The sequence below is a fragment of the Arachis ipaensis genome, chromosome B6 (genome assembly GCF_059453495.1).
Source record: "Arachis ipaensis isolate K30076 ecotype BB chromosome B6, ASM5945349v1, whole genome shotgun sequence".
Classification (NCBI taxonomy): domain Eukaryota; kingdom Viridiplantae; phylum Streptophyta; class Magnoliopsida; order Fabales; family Fabaceae; genus Arachis; species Arachis ipaensis.
This window is the reverse complement of record NC_142441.1, coordinates 133988838-134009469: the sequence shown is the minus strand read 5'-3', so window position 1 is coordinate 134009469 and position 20632 is coordinate 133988838. Positions and strand designations below refer to the sequence as shown.

At 39.9% G+C, this 20632-nt stretch overlaps 2 protein-coding genes across 3 annotated transcripts; one reads left to right on the top strand and one right to left on the bottom strand.

The window, feature by feature from the left end:
* Nucleotides 1-807: 807 nt before the first annotated feature.
* Nucleotides 808-1221, bottom strand: LOC148562812 (uncharacterized). The gene has a single exon (XM_088491005.1). The coding sequence runs from the start codon at nt 1219-1221 to the stop codon at nt 808-810; it is 414 nt and encodes a 137-aa protein (XP_088347131.1).
* A 6076-nt stretch (nt 1222-7297) lies between these two features.
* Nucleotides 7298-19294, top strand: ARP2 (actin related protein 2). Of its 2 annotated transcripts, none has more exons than XM_016306728.3 (15): nt 7298-7775; nt 7970-8080; nt 8278-8412; nt 8831-8902; nt 9012-9090; nt 9416-9465; nt 10828-10931; nt 11040-11108; nt 11190-11253; nt 12129-12197; nt 12339-12422; nt 15047-15105; nt 17465-17531; nt 18574-18657; nt 18787-19294. In XM_016306728.3, exons 1-15 carry the CDS (start codon nt 7734-7736, stop codon nt 18862-18864), a joined length of 1167 nt encoding a protein of 388 aa, XP_016162214.1. In that variant the 5' UTR covers nt 7298-7733; the 3' UTR covers nt 18865-19294. The 2 variants fall into 2 exon arrangements, 1 of the variants encoding a protein (XP_016162214.1); XR_015885892.1 differs by having other exon boundaries at nt 7352-7775; nt 15047-15256; nt 15311-17531.
* Nucleotides 19295-20632: the final 1338 nt, after the last annotated feature.

Below are 20632 nucleotides of genomic sequence, written 5' to 3'. Positions count from 1 at the left end.
GAGAAATTGAAGGCTTCCGACGAGACGGTGGCCCGTTTAGCCGAGCGGGAGATGACCCTGGAGAGCCAGCTGAATGCCGCTCAGGGTCGGGTGGCGGTCTTGGAGCAGGAACGTGACCAAGCCATTTCGTCAGTTAAAGCTGCTAAAGCCGAGGTCGAAGAGCTCAGGAAGAAGCTGAAAGCAACCAAAGAGCAAGGGAAGAATGCGATCTCCATGACTGAGGACGCCCTGAAGGCTCAGGTGAAGATCGTGGCTCCCGATTTCAACACATCGGCTATTGGTGTCTTCAAAATGATCCAGGATGGCAAGATTGTCGATATGCTTAGAAAGTGATTTCTTGTAACTTTGGGTTGGTGTGGATTTGTTGAACATTTTGTTGTGAACTTATTACTTTTATGCTTAGTTGGTCGCTTGGTCGTCTTGTCGTTATTGTTGTTTATCTTGTTTAGCGTTTTACTTTTGTTACCGCCTTTTGGGGCGGGCTTATTGCTTGTGCCCATTTTGCCGTTTGCGTTGGTAACCTGATTAGAACCGTCGTGGTTTTGTTTGCGAAGCCGCTTGGTATAGCCATGGTTCTGTTGGCTTCCCGGGGTGATCAGTCCCGGGTTGCCGTTTACGAGTACGATATCGTGAATTACGCATCGAAAGATAAAAAATGGAAGAATTTGGACAAGTAAGAATTAGTCGTTAGCTAGACAAGTTTATGAACACAATAGGCATTTGATAAAAGTAAGCAATTGGGAATTGACATTTGATCAAGGCAGAACTCTACCTAGCTTATCAGGCCGCTTGGTCGGTAAGCCCAAGCTACGAGTAGAATTTCCTCAGGTTACCTGCGTTCCAAGTTCTCGGGATCTCCCTACCATCGAGTCTTTCCAGCTTGTAGGCACCTTTGCCGAGCACTTCTTTGATTCTGTAGGGGCCTTCCCAATTTGCCGTGAGTTTTCCTTCTCCTGGGGTCGGTAGACCAACGTCGTTGCGTTGTAGGACGAGGTCTCTTTCCTCAAAATCCCTCCTGAGGACTTTAGTGTTGTAGCGCAGGGCTATTCTTTGTTTTAATGCCGTTTCTGACAAGTGGGCCATCTCTCTGGTCTCTTCTACCAGGTCCTTTTCTACCGCTTCGTCTACACCTGCAAGTAATAGCCGTGGGCTCGGTTCTCCGATTTTGACGGGTATCACTGCGTCGACCCCGTATGTTAGGCGAAAAGGGGTTTCCCCCATAGAGCTTTGTTCAGTTGTTCGGTAGGACCAGAGGACCGACGCGAGTTCGTCGGCCCAAGCGCCTTTTTGTTGTCTAAGCGCTTCTTGAGGCCGAGTAGGATGACTTTGTTTGCGGCCTCCACTTGCCCGTTTGTCTGGGGATGTTCCATCGAGGAAAACTTCTGTTTTATCCCTAGGCCGGTGAGGAACTCTGCGAACTTCTTGTCAGTGAATTGCGTCCCATTGTCCGAAATGACGACCTCCGGGATACCGAAACGGGTTATCACCTGTCTCCACATGAACTTTCTGCAATTGGAGGAAGATATGCTGGCTAGTGGCTCAGCCTCTATCCATTTGGTGTAGTAGTCAATGGCGACTATGAGATATTTGACTTGTCCTGGGCCAACCGGGAAAGGTCCTAAAAGGTCAACTCCCCATTGAGCGAAAGGTCGCGTAGACGTCAGCAGGCTCAGCTCGGAGGCCGGCGCCTTGTGGAAGTTGGCGTGTTGTTGACATTTTATGCACTTTCTAACAAATTCCCTAGAGTCTTTCATCATTGATGGCCAGTAATATCCAGCTCGGATGAGCTTCCTCGCTAGGGCCTTGCCCCCGATGTGGTGGCCGCAACATCCCTCGTGGACTTCTCTAAGTACATAGTCCGTCTGGTCGGGGTGTAAGCACTTCAATAGGGGTTGGCTGAGCCCCTTTCTGAACAGTTGCCCTTGTATGATTGCGTATCTGGCTGCCTCCCTTCTCAATGTTTTGGCCGCCTTCTCATCGTCAGGTAACCTGCCAAGTTCCAGGAAGTTCGTGATCGGGTCCAACTAGGAGGGGCTTGACTCCGCCAAATGGAGGGCGACGGTCGGTTCCTTCACCATGCCCTGGATGAGAGATCGGTTACCCGATCCTGGCTTCGTGCTTGCTAGTTTGGACAGGAGGTCTGCCCATGCGTTCCTTTCTCTTGGAACGTGTTGGACCGTGACCTCTTGGAACTCTCTTGTCAATTCTCTCACATTTTCTAAATATTTTTGTAGAAGGGGGTCCCTGGCTTGATAGCTTCCGTTTACCTGTGAGGTGACGACTTGTGAGTCGCTGCATACCTCCAGCCTTGTTGCCTCGACCTCCCGAGCTAACGTTAGTCCACCTAAGAGGGCTTCGTATTCCGCTTGATTGTTCGACACAGGAAACTCGAACTTGGTCGATTGCTCATAAATGACTCCCGCCGGGCTTTCTAAGATGACGCCGGCTCCCCCGGACGTCTGGTTGGAGGCCCCGTCTACGTGGAGCCTCCACCGTGTGCATGTTTCCTCGGGGGGATCACCGGTCACCTCTACCAAGAAATCTGCCATTGCCTGTGCCTTAATCGCATGCCGAGGCTCATACTGCAAGTCATATTGGGAGAGCTCGATGGCCCAGGTCATCATCCTGCCGGCCAAATCAGGTTTTTGGAGTACTTGGCGAATTGCTTGATCCGTCCTCACGACTATACGGTGACCCTGGAAGTATTGCCTCAACCTTCGGGAGGAGGTTAGGAGTGTCAGCGCCAGTTTTTCCAGTTTGCTGTACCTCAGCTCTGCTCCTTGTAGAGCCCTGCTTACGAAGTAAATTGGTTGCTGAGCTTTCCCTTCTTCTCTTACGAGCACTGCTGCAAGTGCTTCCTCTGTTACTGCTAGGTAGAGGTAGAGTGGCTCTCCGGCCTTGGGCTTTCCGAGCACCGGAGGCGTTGCTAGGATCTCCTTGAAGTGGTTGAACGCTTCCTCACACGCTGGGGTCCATTCGAATGCTATCCTCTTTTTCATCAGATTGAAGAAGGGTAGGGCTTTTGCTGCCGATGTGCCGAGGAAGCGGGATAACGCCGTCAGCCTTCCTGCCAACCGTTGGACGTCTTTGATACAACCCGGGCTCCTCATATGGAGGATAGCTTGGCATTTTCAGGATTGGCCTCTACTCCTCTTTGGATGATCATGAATCCCAGGAACTTCCCGGCCTCCATGGCGAAGGCGCATTTGAGCGGGTTGAGCCTCATGCCGTGTTGTCGGAGGGAGGCGAACACGCTCCCCAAGTCGCTCAGGAGATCGTCGGGCCGTGCAATTTTCGCGAGGATGTCGTCCACGTAGACTTCTACTGTCTTGCCTATGAGCTCATTGAATATCTTGTTCATCAGTCTCTGGTATGTGGCGCCAGCGTTTTTCAGACCAAATGGCATCACCTTGTAACAATAGATCCCTCCTGGCGTTATGAACGCCGTTTTATCCTCGTCGGGTCGGTGCATCGGTATCTGATTGTACCCAGAGTAGGCGTCCATGAAGCTCAGATACCGGTACCCCGCCGCTGCGTCGACGAGTGCGTCAATGTTGGGCAGGGGATAGCAGTCTTTAGGACATGCCTTGTTGAGGTCGGAATAGTCTACACACATTCTCCACCTCCCACTGTGTTTTTTCACCAAAACCACGTTCGACAGCCAAGTCGAGTAGTCCAGTTCTCGGATGAACCCTGCTTCAAGTAGGCTGGCCGTCTGCCTGGCCACCTCCTCTGCCCTTTCCTGTGACATCTTCCTCCTCCTCTGGGCCACTAGCTTGGCCTCCGGCTTGACGGCCAGATGGTGTGACATGAGCTGGGGATCTATCCCTGGCATGTTGGCTGGTGTCCAGCCGAAGAGGTCGGCATTAGCTCTGATCATCTCCATCAAAGGTTCTTTTAACTCATGGGGGAGGTTTCTGTTTATGAATGTGAACTTCTCGTCCCTGTCACCGACCCTAAATTTTTCCAAGTCCCCTTCTGGCTCAGGTCTGGGCCTGTCATCTATCCTGGCATCCAGGTTGGCAAGGAAAACCCCCGATGCTTCTTTGGACTTTTTCCTGAGAGCGAGGCTGGCGTGGTCGCAAGCGACTGCCGTTTCTAAGTCTCCTCTGATGGATCCTACGGATCCGTCATCAGTAATAAACTTCATTACGAGCAGCTTCGTACTAATCGCCGCCCCAAGGTCGTTGATGGTTTTTCTCCCCAGGATGATATTGTAAGCTTTGGAGTCTCGTAAGACAACAAAATCGGCCATTATCGTCCTTCGCCTCTGTCCTTGTCCCAGGGAGGTCGGGAGTGAGATGATCCCATCTGGCTTGATGAAGTGGTCTCCCAGCCCTACCACGCCGTGCTGGTGGGTCGCCAGATCGGCATCACGTAGTCCCAAGGCATCAAAAACATTGCGAAACATGATGTTCGAGTCCGCTCCCGTGTCTACTATGATCCGTTTGACGAGTCCGGTTCCGACTCTGGCTGTGATAACCATGGGGGGACTTTCCGGTACCTCATCGAACCATTGGTCCTTGGGGCCGAAAGAGATTGATGGGAGTCCCCGGGAATTTCTAGCGGATGAGGAGGAGACCGCCAGGATCTTGGCGTCTTTTTTCTGCGCCGATTTCGACCTCGGGGCGGAATTCCTCGCTGTTACTACATTCACCACCGTGAGACCGTGGTCGTCCCCCTCGGGTTCTTGACGTCGTCTTGTCGCCCGGGACCTGTCCTCGCTATCTTGATCCCGGTTCCGTCTCCTCGGTTCCCTTATGAGGTGGGAGAAGTCGGCGAGCTTTCCATCCCTGATTGCTTGCTCCAGGGCATCCTTTAGATCGAAGCAGTCTTAGGTCTTGTGCCCGTATCCCTTGTGATATTCGCAGTAAAGGCTCTTGTTTCCCCCCGTCCTGTCCTTCAGAGGTCGGGGTCTTGATAGTATCCCTTTCTCGGCTATCTGTTGGTAAACTTCCGTGATCGGAGCCGTGAGGGGGGTATAGTTGGTGAATTTTCCGACTCGGGGAAATGGCTTTGGCGCCTTGCTCGGACCGCCGTCCCTGGCTTGTTGCTTCTGTTTTTCTCCACCCTCGTAGTGTCGGGCTTGGTTGTAGGGGGTTGCCGTTTATTGGCAGCCACGACCCTGTTGACTTCTTCGTCGTTAATGTACTCCTTAGCCACGCACTGGATCTCTTGCATGGTCCATACCGGCCTCGTGGTAAGGTGCTTTCTGAAGTCTTCATTCAGGAGCCCATTCGTTAAGCACAAACTTGCCACCGAGTCCGTCAGCCCGTCAATTTCCAAGCATTCGTCGTTGAAACGATCTAGGTATTTCCTGGTCGGCTCCCCGGCTCTCTGGGTCACTCCCAGCAAATTGATCGGATGCTTGGCTTTGGCGATCCTGGTCGTGAACTGAGCCAGGAAGGCGTGGCTGATGTCAGAGAATTGGGTCACCGAGCCCTGCGGGAGGTTATTGAACCACCGTATTGTAGGTCCCGCTAGGGTGATCGGGAAAGCACGGCACCTTACCTCGTCTCCCACTCCTTCTAGGTTCATCCTTGCCTCAAAAGCCGTGAGGTGTTCCAGTGGGTCTTGCGTTCCATCGTACCTCATGTCCGTTGGCTTGTCAAAGTGTTTTGGCAGCCGGACTTCGAGTATGGAATGGTGGAATGGGGTCGCTCCCATTATTACGGGTCCCCGTGTTCCCGTCGTTCTTCCCTCGTCGCTTTCCCGACGAGTGTCCTCGTCTCCACGGTTCCTGGTACGCTGCCCCTCGCGTCTGGCGTAAATGACGGGGTCACGACGTCTTCTCGTGCGCCCTCTCCCCCCGGTGCTTTCGGATTCAGGTTGGGGGCTAGGCGTGCGTCTGGAGCGACTCCTGGAGCGAGAGCGGGAGTGACTCTGCTCTGGGGTGTGTTGGTCGCGTTCCCTATCTGCTAGCCGGCGCTCCAAGTCTTGCATCCTGTGGTGTAGCTCTTGCATTATTCTGGCGTGGTTGTCTCCGGTCCCCCCAAAGGGGCGTCTCTCATGTGATTGGGTTGCGTCCCTCGGGGGTGACCTTGGATGTTGTCGGGTTTCCGTCCCGGCGGCGACCGGCCTCGCGGCCTGTCTCCGTTTCGACTAGCACGAAGTCCATGGACGAGTCCCCACAGACGGCGCCAATGTTCGGTAAGTCGATTACCGATCAGTTCGGGTGAAGATCCTGGGTGATGATAGGGGTTCGTCAGGTCGTGAACTGCCGCCGGTCAGAGGTGCACGAGGTCCCGCGTACTTCTTGCGAAAAACAGGGGGGTGCCACCTGCAAAGACACTCCGACGCTCTTGTCAGTAAATGCGCAGGCGAAAGGGGGTGATGTGATATGTGACGTACCTCCTGGGGAAGAGCAAATCTTCCCTTTATATACTGTCAGAGGTGGGCCCTGTAAAGGCAGGCCCACTATTCCCGTAGCGCTCTCGTCACAGCTGTGGGTGAGCTGTTACGGACGCGTGTCCGGTCGGCGATGGAGCACCCTATCCCTGGCCGCCCGAGTCGGGTGGAGCTCGGGTCGGCCCAAGTCAGCAGAGAGTTTGGGCCAGGCCGTAACACCTTCGAATTAAATACGATTTAGAAAAACAACAAAATTAACAACATTTATCCATGACCATGTAAAATTCTCATCGTCATTTTATCACATCCAGCAACAATGTTTTGATTTGTTTTTACGTTTACAATGTATTCATTTTTTGATTTACTTAATTTATGCTATTTTGTCCTTTATTTTTTTAGGAGCTCATTATTAATTTAAGCTCAAATGATCATATTTTCCCTCGTTCATCTCCTTCCTGTCAAACATTAAAACACTAATCAACAAAAAATTTATAATTTGTATCTAATTACGTTTAAATACGTTTTTGTTGCAAAAATCCTAAAAAGAAGAACACATTTAAATCAAGCCCATTCTTACCATTCTCATGTGATATTTGTGGGTGGGATCATTGTTTTCTTCACACTTTTTTTTCTCTGTACTAACTATCCTAAATCTCAGAAATGGATACTCTTAATTTTTTTAATAACTGAGAGAGTAAAGTGTGATCTCACACCATTAATTTTATAAGTGGAATAAAAAATAAATATAAGAGAGAATAATAAAAAATTAGAGATCACACTTTACACTTTCAATTTTTTTTAACAATTGAAAGGATCCATTTTTCTAAAACTAGTTCCTTTTTCTTTTTTTGTTATGCGGACACGTAAAACTCTAATTCCTTAAACCCACTTCCAATCCATACACACTAGGTCCAACTTGTTTCCTTCCATTCCGTGTACAACAACGGTTACGGAACCCACATCCAAAGCCCATTACGGGCTTCCCTCCTTCTGGCCACTTAGCGCGGCTTCCAGAACACCCAGCCCCGACAACGCCTGCAACTGTTCTGCCGAGCTGCTACCCTCCAAAGATCCACATGCCACTTGTCACCGCAACATTCAACATCAGGGAATCTCTTCAAATCTGTATAACTTTACCTCTGTACGCTATAATTTCCCTAGACGTAATTGTCACTCGCCGCAACTTAAGAGGAAAGTAGACTGTAGTCTGTAGGGTGTAGACCTCGTTTTGCCGCTTTTGTACGTCATCTGCAGTTGATGAAAAGAAGCCAAATTAACAAACCAATTGAAACCCAAACGGAAACGGAAATTGAAAGAAATAGCGAAAGAAAGCAAGAGCGCACTGAACAGTAACTGAAGAGAAGAAGAAGAAGAAGAAGCGCAGAATGGACAACAGAAACGTCGTCGTCTGCGACAACGGAACTGGGGTTTGTATTCCATTTCACATAATCAATACAACACACGTTTCTTGATCCGCCCAGTGTCACCGTCGATCCACTTACTCCCAAATCACATACATTCCGCAACCGATCTAAGTGATCCTATATACCCCGATTTCACAAGCGTGTTTTTTTTTTAAATATTCAAATTAATTTATTTATATGTGAATTTTTGTTTGCAGTATGTGAAGTGCGGTTTCGCTGGGGAGAATTTCCCCACGTCTGTTTTCCCTTGCGTGGTGGGAAGGCCAATGCTTCGGTACGAAGAATCGCTCACTGAGCAATCGCTAAAGGTGCATTTTCTATTTCACTATTACAGTATTACTACTAAATGAATATGAAATTAGCTAGGTGCTTTTTTTTTTTTTTAATTTATTTCTTTATTTTTTTACAGTAGGTGTGTTGTTGTTAGTTTGATTATTATGATATATATATGTGCAATTTAGTTTGTGCTTCTGAAAAAAGGGTTTGAATTTGTGTGTGGTTTTAGGATATTGTTGTTGGAGAAGGGTGTGCAAACTTGCGGCATCAGCTTGATATATCTTACCCAGTTAACAATGGCATCGTGCAAAACTGGGATGATATGTGTCATGTTTGGGATCATGCATTTTACAATGAATTAAAGGTAAGTAACTGTCTGGTAATTCTGAGAATGAGTTTTATTTCACCCCAAATGCCCCCCTTCCCCATCTTTTTTTTTTCCGAGGGGGAGGGGGAATAAAAAATAAGCTTTGCTTTTTTCTGTTTTTTTAAGCTAACAGAAAAAAAAAGAGTGAATTTCAATTTTTCACATATTTTCTATGAAATTTATAAAATAATCAAAATTTCAAGAGAGTGAATTTCAAATTTTTTTTTTTGAAAAAGTTGAATGCAGTAGCTCTTGATTAAAGTGATTTTTAAGATTTATTCTACTATAAATAAAAATTGAATTGTAAAATCACTTTTCCAAAAACAGAAACAAATGCACCCATTTGTTTTTTCACCCTTTTTTTTTAAAAAAAGTTCTTTCATGGCTAACTGTCTAATGTGATCTGCTTTGACAGATTAACCCGCCTGACTGTAAAATTCTACTCACAGATCCACCGCTTAATCCCTCAAAGAATCGTGAAAAAATGGTTTGTGTGAACCAATCCTGAGGTCTTTTCTTCTGAAAAATAAAATAGTGAATTTCTTGTAAATGATTTTAAGTTTTAAATATTATTTATTAACCATTTGACTTCACAGATTGAGATGCTGTTTGAAAAGTACAATTATGCTGGAGCGTATATCTCAATTCAAGCTGTTCTGACATTATATGCTCAAGGTGCTTATAGGGATGGGTGAAGGTTGAAGCTTTGTTTTTTCTTTATTATGAAGCCATCCTAATCATAATTTGCTTTCCGTAGTCCCTCTTATCTGTTTATGGTCTAATTGTGTTATGCTTCCTGTCACTCCTATTATCCGTAACAAAGAGTTATTTATAAACCATAATATTTGATTTTTCAATACAATGTTACACACTAGTTTGGTGAAATAAAGATATCCTCTCTCTCTCTCTCTCTCTCTCTCTCTCTCTCTCTCTCTCTCTCTCTCTCTCCTTTTACTTTTAACTTTTTAATCTTGCACCAACATTTTGTTACTTGCCACAGGTTTGTTGACTGGATTAGTTATTGACTCTGGTGATGGTGTCACTCATGTGGTAACTAATTATCTTCTACACTACCTAAATTTTTTTTATGCTTATTACTTATTAGTGTGTTAACAGGCACATTATGGTAACTTATACTATAACTAAGAGAGCTTGGCTTCAAATCTTATAAATAACATTTTTTTTTATGATTTATATATGATAAAGGATATTTTAGGGCCCATTATATATAGTAGATTCTATATAATAGATTGGTGTAACTGCTAGATTCAGTCTCCCAGTTTTCATTGTTATTTTTCTTTTAGATTTCCTTGATTGTCTTTAACGATCAGTTTTTACAATCCATGCCAATTGCATATGATTACAGAGTCAAGCCATTTAGGCGTATACCTTTTATTAAATGTTTGATTACTATTGATTGTTGTGTTGATCTTTTATAACAAATAACAAGTATCCAATGAATTGAGTACGGTACCCAAATGGCTAAATCAAACATTTTAAAAAAGTGTGTTATTCCTAAGAAATATTGGCATAGAAAATAGCACATTTCCTGATAATCTCAGTTGAAAACACATTTAGCATTTAATGAATTGGTTCAGCTCATACCAATTTGGTACTCATAATTATGATAACTACCACCCTTTCAACCATTTGAATGCTACGTTTGTCTAAGGTGTTGATATTGATGGAGTGCTAATTTATTGTCATTAAATATATTGATAACGATCCCACTTAGTGGGATAAGGCTTTGTTGTTGTTGTTGTTGTTGTAAAATATATTGATAAGCATGACTTATTTGATGAGAGCTTGAAAATTAATGGTGCATTTGTGAGTTCATCCTTTGAAACAATAGATTGTTTGAACTTATTTACTTACTTTTATCCTTTGTGCTAATTCATGGTGAATCTATGAATGTGTCATCATATCATTTCCATCCCATCCTTAATAGTTCCTTGCAGTTTGTGATTCATTGTCTATCTTTCTTATTGGGTATCCATTTTATTTCATAATGATTATAGCGTAATTCAGGCTAGCAAAACAATAAGCACTTCACCTAGCCTTTTTTCTAAAATATTCTTAAATGAAAATATAGTATTTAATTTGAGAAAAATAATTAACAAAGTTTCCAGCAATTAGATGTGATCAATAACTAACTTGAATATGGTTTCTGATAAGGGCATATAAGGCAATGAAAATGAAAAATTGACCAGGAGAAGTTATTCAGACTAAAAGCTTTATATAGGAGAGATATACTGACTGATCATCACTAATTATCCTGGTTTAAAATATGTTGCACCATTAGTTTAAGGAAGCAGAAATGGGCTAATAAGTTGAGCACCTGTTATAAATTTGATAGTGTTACTATTATAACTATTCATTCCAAAAATGTTAATAATCAATGTTGCGATCCAGGTTCCAGTTGTTGATGGCTATTCATTCCCTCATCTAACAAAGCGGATGAATGTAGCTGGCCGACACATAACATCCTATCTTGTTGATTTGCTTTCAAGAAGGGGGTGAGGTCTAATTCTTTTCATATATGTCCTAATATTAATATGACGTCAAATTGACTCTTTCTATCTTACACTTCAGTTCTAGCTTAAACACTATTTTCTTTTCTCAAGGTATGCACTGAATAGGACTGCGGACTTTGAGACCGTTAGGGAAATCAAGGAGAAACTATGCTATATAAGGTTAGAAGCAATCTCATGATATATTTTGGTCTCCTGTGGTCTTTGTATGTTTTCTTAATAGCCACTTCTGTTTTCCCACAGTTATGATTACAAGAGGGAATATCAATTGGGGCTTGAGACCACTATCCTTGTCAAGAACTATACGGTAAGTTGATACGCTGAATTTCTTGGAATCTTTAGAGGACTATGTCTGTGTATTGTAGTATCTCGAATCACATCGCATCCCGAAAGTCCCCAAAACTGGGATGTTGGGATCCCAGAGCATGGGATGGCTGAGATTTGAACAGAGGTAGAGGAAAATTCTAATATATATATATATATATATATTTGTTTTTAAAAAAAGAAGTAATTAAAAATAAACTATGTATTAGGCATCATAACTAAATCCAAAATCTTAAAGTTCTATATTTCATAATAGTTCCATAATCCATACAAAATAAAACTCATAAATTCATAAATCCTAATTTAGATTGTCAATGATCAATCATCACCATAGATGGATAGTTAAATTACTTAAATGCCCCTTTAAAACCAAAGTAGAAGTTAGTTATAAGGGGGCAAAATCGTGTTTCAGCACCTGCATAAGATCCCAGTGGGATTTGCCAAGCTGGGGTTTTGGCCAGGATCCGGCCAGGACAGCTGGGATGAAAAAAAAAAAAAAACCGAGATCTCATCTGATCTCGTCTCAGATGTATGCTGGGTTGCGATGGGACACCGAGATCCCATGAGATTGACTAGTATGCTATGCATATAATGATTGATCTTGTTAGCAATTGTAGTTGAAACAGATTGCTTGGAGATAGACAGGGGTTCAGTTTTTGTTTACTTTGTTTTCTCATGTTTCTTTTCACTTTGTTTTTTCATGTTTCTTTTCACATGCCTCTCTGTATCCAATTTGAATTTTGTGCCCTAATGCACATATGAATTTGTAATAAATGGAGTTGTCATTATTATTTCTTGGTCGTCTTTGGTTTAACGTATTTGCTGGTATCACTTAATTATTTACTCTCTGTATCTCAGCTTCCAGACGGGCGGGTCATTAAAGTGGGCACTGAAAGGTTCCAGGCTCCTGAGGCTCTTTTCACTCCGGTAGGCAAATCAAATCTTGTTAGATTGATTATGGTTCATGAGATGAATTTTTAATGAGAAAAAGAAAAAATTTGAACACGACCTTCGTGTCTGTGATGTACTTGTGCCATTGTAGTTTCTAATGATTCCCTTGCTAAGCAGGAACTTATAGATGTTGAAGGTGATGGAATGGCTGACATGGTCTTTAGATGCATTCAGGAAATGGATATTGACAATCGGATGATGGTATGATATTCCATTTGAAATCTATACTATTTGGGATCCTTATCTTAAGTAAATAAATACTGATTCCGTTTATCACCATTTTAGGCTTGAAAGCTGACAATATTTTCCATCATTTGAAATTTGATTCTATAAGCCAAAACACAATATTGGCAATGTCGAAAATGAGATTAATGGTTAGCTACTTCAGAGATAAAACAAATGACAGCTATTAGAAGAATCACTTCCTGTGTGATTTCTTGTTTCCTCCCATCTATAGGTTAGTGGAACGGACTAAAATGGCTAATTGTGCATGAGAAAGGGGTTGAATCGTACTTAGATATAATTTTTCTGAAAAACAAATTTAAGGAGTACACAAAGATGTATATTGGTTGATTGGTTCGTCTAAAGATTTGTTTTACATTCAATCATCGACCAAGTTAAGAATTCCACTATTGAATAAGTGTTTACAAGATATTTTTTCCTTAAGTTTTCTCATGCTAAGATGATTCAGATCACAATTGATTTAAGAACTATTAGAATTTTAAATGAGTTGACTATATTCATGAATCTAGTAGACATGTCAGAAATGGTATATCCCTCTTTTATATTAGTCTTTATATCTACACACCAAGATGTTGATCTTCATTTCTTTCACTTCAGGGGTTTTATGTAATATCTTCAATCTATTTCGTATTTCTTTGGCTGTATCACAAGATACTATCTTGTCATACTCAGACGTGTTGAGATATCATAATATACTTGGCGTTTACATTCAGTTGAAACTTTAGCCTTGTGATTATCAATTTACCCGATCTCTGGGGATGACTGTTTTGACAACTTTGCCATTTTCCTAGTAGTGCTGTGGACATGTTCAACAATCTCCCACATATCCAAAGTAGTGAGTTACATGAAGAGTTTCATCTTGTCTCTCCAGCAACAGTAGTTTTGTTTCATCTTGTCTCTCCAGCAACAGTAGTTTTCTACATCAAAATAAGGAAGACGATTGAGAGATAGTCCTTCACTATAACTTAAAGATTCAGCCATTTGTAAGACCTTTTCCTTTGCAACTGTTTGGATGCTTAACCCCTTAAAGGATCAACTCTGCTATCAATTAAAATGGTTAGTTGTGCATGAGAAGGGAGGTTGAGTCGAGCTTTAGATATAATTTTTCTGAAAAACAGACATAAGGCTTATCAAGTTTCTTGTACTTGTGTGCAGTAGAAGATAAACGTTAGTTCAAAAAAACAAGATATAATTGAGAGAGTAGTTTTTGAGGTGCGCAAGGACTTTAAGTCAGTTTTAAAACCAATTTTTGAGGTATATAGACAACAGTGAAATGGTAAATATAAAGAGATAGATTTGGGAAATGCACAAAGATGTGTGTTGGTTCGGCTAACAATTTGTCTTACATCCACTCCTCAATTACGTTGAAAGTTTCATTGTTTGAATAAGGGTTTACAGGATATTTTTCTCCTTTAATCTTCTTAGGCTAAGATGACTTAGATTACAAATATTTTAAGAATGCGTTTGTTTACAGGGACAGGACTGAGACAGGGACATATAGATACAAAATCGTGTTTAACAGATGAGACATGGACAGAGACATTGAATTAGTGTATTTTGTGTCTATCCTGACAGGAAGGACACAGAGATACTAACAAGGGATACAACTTATTTTTTATTTTTTTTCATCATTCTTGTTAATTTTTCATAATTATATTTTTTATTATTATATTTTTCTTCTCAAATTTTTTGAATGAAAAAAAATTGAATTTACATAATTTGTTCTAGTTTATTACCAAACAGAATACAGGAACACAAAATTTTGTGTCTCTATTATTTGTGTCTTGTTCTCAGTGTTTTGTTTTGTCCTGTTTTCAAAAACAAACGCAGCCTTAGATATTATTGTCTCAAGCCTTATCAAGCAAGTTTGTCAGATCAAACAAAGTGATTTAAGAGTTTGTTATGTCTTCTCCCTTAAATTTATTCACAAAATATTTAACTCCTTTTTACCCTTCAATTCTCTCTCTTCCCCTCTGCCGTCCCCTCCGTTTCGCTTTCCCCTTCCCGTTCCTCCTCTGCCTTTCCTGTGGTCATCTTGGGAATTATATTATTGAAGATTCCTTTATGTCTTCTAATTGAATTTGGAAGGGTTGCTATGTGATTAATATTGAATCATCCCACTCTTAAGACTTCCTCTTGTTTTCTGTCAATGATAACTAAAGAAGCATTTAAATTATTACAGCAGTTCTTTGCCTTTCATTGAATCTTTTGGCTTCATGATTGGAAGGAAAACTTCGTTTCTTGGAAAAAATGATATGGAAAGTGGAAATGAAAATATAGCTCAATTTTACATTGGGCCTTATTTTGGTCGAGAATCATTTTCATTCTGTCCTCAATTTCTCTGCTGTCCATTTTTAACCACTCAATCAAGTAAATCCTGAAGGTTTACATATCTTATGTTTCTTTCATATCCTTGGAACATCCGATGACATATGGTTTATAATTAAATTACATTGTCATTTACTATTTTTACTGGATAATTATACCATTGCAATTTTTCCTTATAATTTATATAGAGAATTGTGCCATTACCTATGCGTTACAATTCATTGTCTATAATATTGTAAATTTTTGTTTTGCAGCTTTACCAACACATAGTTTTAAGTGGAGGGAGCACCATGTATCCTGGATTACCAAGCCGGTAGTTTGTTCTTTCTCCTTTACTTTGGCTCAAATTTTCCTTAATATTTGAGCTGCTGAAAGTTTTATTGCTGCCATTATTGTATATATACTGGTGAATTAATAGGCACATTCAACCTTATCTTTCTTCAATATGTATAATAATAGCAAAAGTGAGAATAGTTAAGAATTAAGATGGTAAGTACTTTGGTCTTTTAACTACATAGTCTTGGGTTCAAGTCTTGTAAGTTACAAAAATATTTTATGATATTTTAATATCTGAAAAAGGGTATTTTAGGGAAAAAGAGCTAGACACCAAAAAGGGAAATCCTCTTTTTATATATAGTAGAATAGCATAAATAGATATAGTAGAGATAAGCGTGCATATTCATATAGCATGTTCTGATGTTTTATTAGATTCTTCTTGCAACCCTTCAATTTCCTATTATGTTGGATCCTTGGCATTCAGCCATAACAGCAGTTAAATCCTCCATAAACAGATGTGTGATTGACCGTTGTCCATTGTTCTGAACCTTATAATCCAAGTGCAAATTCATTGGTTGAAACTTGAAAGTATCTTCTTGAATTCTTAGTTATGCTTTGCTGGGTGGCAATCCTAGATCTATCTCCTTTTCGGATGCTGCTGTTAAGAAGGTTTCTCAGTGGTTGGCAATTTGGAAACGGGCCTATTTCTCTTTAGGTGGTTGAATCACTCTCATTCAGTCTTGCCACTCAAGTTTCCTCTTTACTTATCGTTGTTCTGTATTCCAGTGGGAGTGGCAAACACTGTTGAAAAGATTATGAAGGATTTTCTTTGGCGCAGTGTTTTGGATACAAAGCAGGATCACTTCGAGAATTGGAAAGTTTGTTTTCGTCCTAAAAAGGAAGGAGGTTTGGGAAGTTTGTTGTTGTGCTAAAGGCATTACTTTGGTGGCAAAATGGCTATGGCATTTTCCATTAGAATCTCAATCTCTCTGGCATCTAGTTATCAGAAGTAAATATGGTATGGACATGAATGGGTGGGATGCTAATGCTGCTAGCCCTTGGATCATTTCTCAAGGTTACAGTACTCTCAAACCCTTGTTCTCCTTTTTGGTAGGTGATGGGTCTCATTCAACCTAGCCTTTCCTCTTCTTTATCATCTATCTTCTATAATTCTCCAATTTGGTCCTTTTACATTAGACAGGGTTCCTCTTTCTCTTGGGACTTCCACTTTTTTAATGATAATGATAGAGAATCCTGTGAACTTTTAATTCTCTTAGGTCTCATTAACGATTTTTCTGCTTCTAACCCTAACAAAAGGATATGGTCTCTTGACCACTCTGGTAGTTTTAATTGTAAATTCTTCCTTTTTCTCACTCATTCCTCTAACATAAGTCCAAAGTCCCCTCTAAAGTCAAATCTTTATATGGACAGCTGTGCTCAAAGAATTAATACCGATGACTTATTGTAGGTTAAAAGGCCACATAAGGTTATCTCCCCTGATGCATGTGTTGTGTGTGGGGGCAAATTCAGAGTCAAATCCACGTTTTTGCATTGCCCAATAGCTGTTTTCTTATGGAACAACTTATTGAGCATCTTAGATGAATGTTGGGTATGCCTGCAACCCTAGACCAATTTCTTTTGGCTGGGTTTTTTGAGTTTGGTAGTAGAAAAGAGGCAACATTTTTGTGGCAATGTGCTGTTTTCGCCACTGTACTATTTGGTTGGAGCATAATGCGCACACTTTCAGTGACAGATTTTCTAACAAGCATGATTTATGGGATGGAATTAGACTCCTAACGTGTAGCTGGTGTAAAGCTGATGATCTTTATAGGGGACTTTCCCTCTCAGACATTTTGAGAGATTGGAAAGCGATGCTTTATAGATAAATCTTGTTTTTTTTGGCTTTTGTATAGGGGATCCTTCTTCTCATAATGCAATTCTTTCTCTACCCCCCGGGCAAAAAAAAAAAAAAAAAAAAAATCCCTGGTTGACTTAGCTATTGGTTATACAAAAACTAATGACTAGGGATTCCTTTAGTAAGGGGCATTGCAAATACACAAGGATTCAACATGGTAGGGTATGGAAACGGTAGATATATTCTACTTTAACCCTGCAAGTGGATAGGTTGTTCCTTCAAGCCACAAACAGCAATCTTAATGTTGTGCCAAGGTTCACACACAATTTAGGGATTTCTTTTATTGTTAGAAGATTTCATAAAACATTTTGTGTGCAGTTATAAGATAGTGCTATTGCAAGCTAGGTTACTTATCTAAGTATATACTATTTTAAAGTTCTTGTTTCTTGTTTATGGTATGCATCAAGTATATTTCAATAATTTCATGCTTGTTTTGAATGAGATTCAAGATTAAAGTTGATAAGTCTCTGTACCTTTTCAGATTGGAAAAGGAAATACTTGATCGTTATCTTGATGTTGTTCTGAAGGGTAACAAAGATGGATTGAAGGTAAGTTGCGACTTCTTTTTTATTTTTCCGCTTATGGATGTGTTTGCTCTGCTGATTCCTTAAGATCCATTTTTCTCCAACCTGTAATTTAGTGTGAGAAGAGGTTTGGTTGTTTTATTGTTATTGCTTTTGTTTCAAAAAACTACTGGAGAAAAGGCTGGAGCTCTGAATAAAATTTGGTCAATATGTACCCTGCTTCAAATTATGAGAGCTCCCTTTTCATTAGTTTGAACCCTAATTGGATCAAAATATCAATCGCCCTATGTTATGTGGCAAAAAAAATTAAAATATGAATCTTTTATTCAGTCCCTTCCTTTATTAAGCACTTCCCCTTTTGGTTTCTCATCATGTCATTTGAGGATGATGAAAGTTTCGAGTGATTGTCAAATCAGAGGAATACAGTATGTTTCAAAAAAGTAAGAGAAATGCATATAGAAGTGAATTGGTTGCTAATTCATCAAGAGGTGAAAAATCTTGTCCTGGGAACAAAAAAAAAGAAAGAAAAGCAGCAAATATTTCTTTTGATCTTTTAGTTTAGGACCTATTTGTCTCATTTCAAGTACCCCACATCAAAGTTAGTGTGGACAATCCTCCAACCTTGTTGGCATTCTTAAACTATCTCTGAAATTCCCAATCTAACCTTACTGTTGATATCTGAAACAACAAACCTGGTTCTTACTACTTGAAAGTGCATGGTAAATGGGAAAGTTACCTTTTAACGAATCTTATGTAGTAAACTGCATCAGATCTTAGTATTTATGTGCTTTTAGAGTAGTTAGATTTGGTTCAACTTGCATTTGCTATTTAGAGTTGCAAGAAAAAACACACTATAACATTGGAGCAACATCAGATCAAATTTTAAATTTACGAGTTTTTGTATGTTGTCTCTGTTATAGAGTTCTTTGTATCAGGAAAAAATATGTTTTAAGTTCTATGTAGACCTGATCCTTTGCAAGGACAGATTATCGAACTGCAGTCATATATTAAGCCATCTCACTGTTTCCATAAACTTATTATTCTTCCCTTTTCTGGTGATTATCAGAAATTGCGATTAAGAATTGAGGATCCACCGCGTAGAAAGCACATGGTGTACCTTGGAGGTGCTGTACTAGCAGGGATAATGAAGGTTTGTGTCAAACTCTCATTCCTTTTGTCTGTCTATACCTTCTCTAGCCCTTTTGCTTGTGTAAGCCATTGGGAATTTTATGAATTTCAAACAACCTTCATTAACTCTACACTCGTGATTAAAAAATAGGATTCCAACGATTTTTGGATCGAAAGGGAACATTATCTAGAAGAAGGAGTTGCTTGTCTAAGTAGGTTAGGCCATTAAGGTCTGCGAGACCACACTGAATGTGGGAGATCACTTGTTGAGAAGCAAAAGCACAAAAGAGGCCATGTGATGTAAAAAATATTCAAAGCTCTTAAAACTGCTTCCTCTAATAGATTTGCATTTGATTGGGTTTTGGCCTTGTATAGGTTCCCCAATGCTATATTGGAGGCCTAGCTGTTATAGTGCAGTTTGCAATCATGTTTCTTAATAGGTAAGACAAGAAGAAACCCATGCATCCTGTTATCTTTTCCAACAAGATTTGTAATTTTCTTAAAGTAAGGAATACACGTCGTCTGTAAATTTTTTAAAATTGTATAATTTCATTCATACTTTGTTGAGAGAGATTGTAATACACTAATACACATCTATGAATGTCGGCAATTGGCAATTTAATCGGTTACATAATCCATCAAAGGAAATTGTTGTTGTATTTTGTGTATATTTTCTTCTTTAGTGTAATTACTTTGTATTGAGATTTCTGCGTTATGTCTAGCAATAAATGCCCTAATGAATATCCTTAACATGGAAAACAAGCTTATGGCTTAAGCCATGATTGGCAAACTTCGTTATGCCATTGCCAAGTTATGATTTTGCCTATTGCCATTATGTAATATTATATGGGTATATATGGTCAACGTCTCCTGGATTTTTCGGAATCCAGAAAATTTTAAAGAGTGCACTAGAGTGTAGACATTATTGTTGATCTAACCATAGTTGACTGGGGCCACTGAATAAATTTTCATTTTTCAGTTACCTGATCTTTTTAGGATGCACAATCAATACCTAATTGTATTACTTGCGTAATAATACAGTAAACTATAATTTCTTGAATTCTCCACGTTTCTCCATCTTACGTAGATAATTTACATGTTCTTAGTGTTCTTCATTTAGTAAAAGCGTATTCACGCTTACACCCTTACTAGAAGAAATTTTTTTATCTCGTTTTTCGTATTGTTTCAATCATATTTTTTAAGAGCAAGGACAAAAGGAGGCTTAATGATGAATAGTTAGAATTAAGATTGTTTTGTTTTAAGGTTCGACAAAGGATTTGGATTCTATAAAGTGAAGAGATGAGGGTTCTTGGATAACTTAAACTTATTTAAATTTATTAGTATTTATATCCGTAATAATAATAATAATGAATAATTTATTTATTTATTGTTATTTTTTTTATAAAATATTTATTTCAATTTAATCTTTATTATGAAATAAAAAATTCATTAATATCAATTAGGAAAGGTGAATTGGCAAGGATATCCATTCTTATAGTAATAATTACATTATTTTATATCAAAAGTTTCATGAAGGACATGAAAACTGGTCAAGAAAGTCTATTCAAACAAGCTATGGAAGTCTGAACCTTTTTTGTTTATGGTGAACGCTTGATTACATGCTTATGGAACAAAATCAAATGCTCCTTGTGATAGGTCTCTTGAGTGATAATAAGTTAATAACCCCTTCAGCCCTTCAAATTAATTATTTATTTGTGATAGGTCTCCTGATTCACAATAACCACTTCTAATTAATTATTCATATATATATATATATATATATATATGCTTGCTAGAATTAAGTGATGTATTTTTTTATCTTTTGTTTTTGTTTTCTATAAGCTATTCAAAATATTAGTTAGTTAAAATCTTTTAAAAAAGAGAAGGAACATTATTGACAATATATACATAAAATAAGGACATCTTTAGTTAAAATGAAACGTGACTAGTGAGGCATGGTGATGAAACTTTTGAGTCTACTGGGGAAATGATGATGT

What these genes read in the sequence shown, in the direction of transcription:
- LOC148562812 (XM_088491005.1), bottom strand. Translation starts at nt 1,221, where the DNA reads ATGGGGGAAACCCCTTTTCGCCTAACATACGGGGTCGACGCAGTGATA.
- ARP2 (XM_016306728.3), top strand. Translation starts at nt 7,734, where the DNA reads ATGGACAACAGAAACGTCGTCGTCTGCGACAACGGAACTGGG. An exon ending in TCCTTGTCAAGAACTATACG is followed by an intron (nt 11,254 to 12,128) that starts GTAAGTTGATAC and finishes TCTGTATCTCAG; the next exon opens with CTTCCAGACGGGCGGGTCAT. An exon ending in TATCCTGGATTACCAAGCCG is followed by an intron (nt 15,106 to 17,464) that starts GTAGTTTGTTCT and finishes GTACCTTTTCAG; the next exon opens with ATTGGAAAAGGAAATACTTG.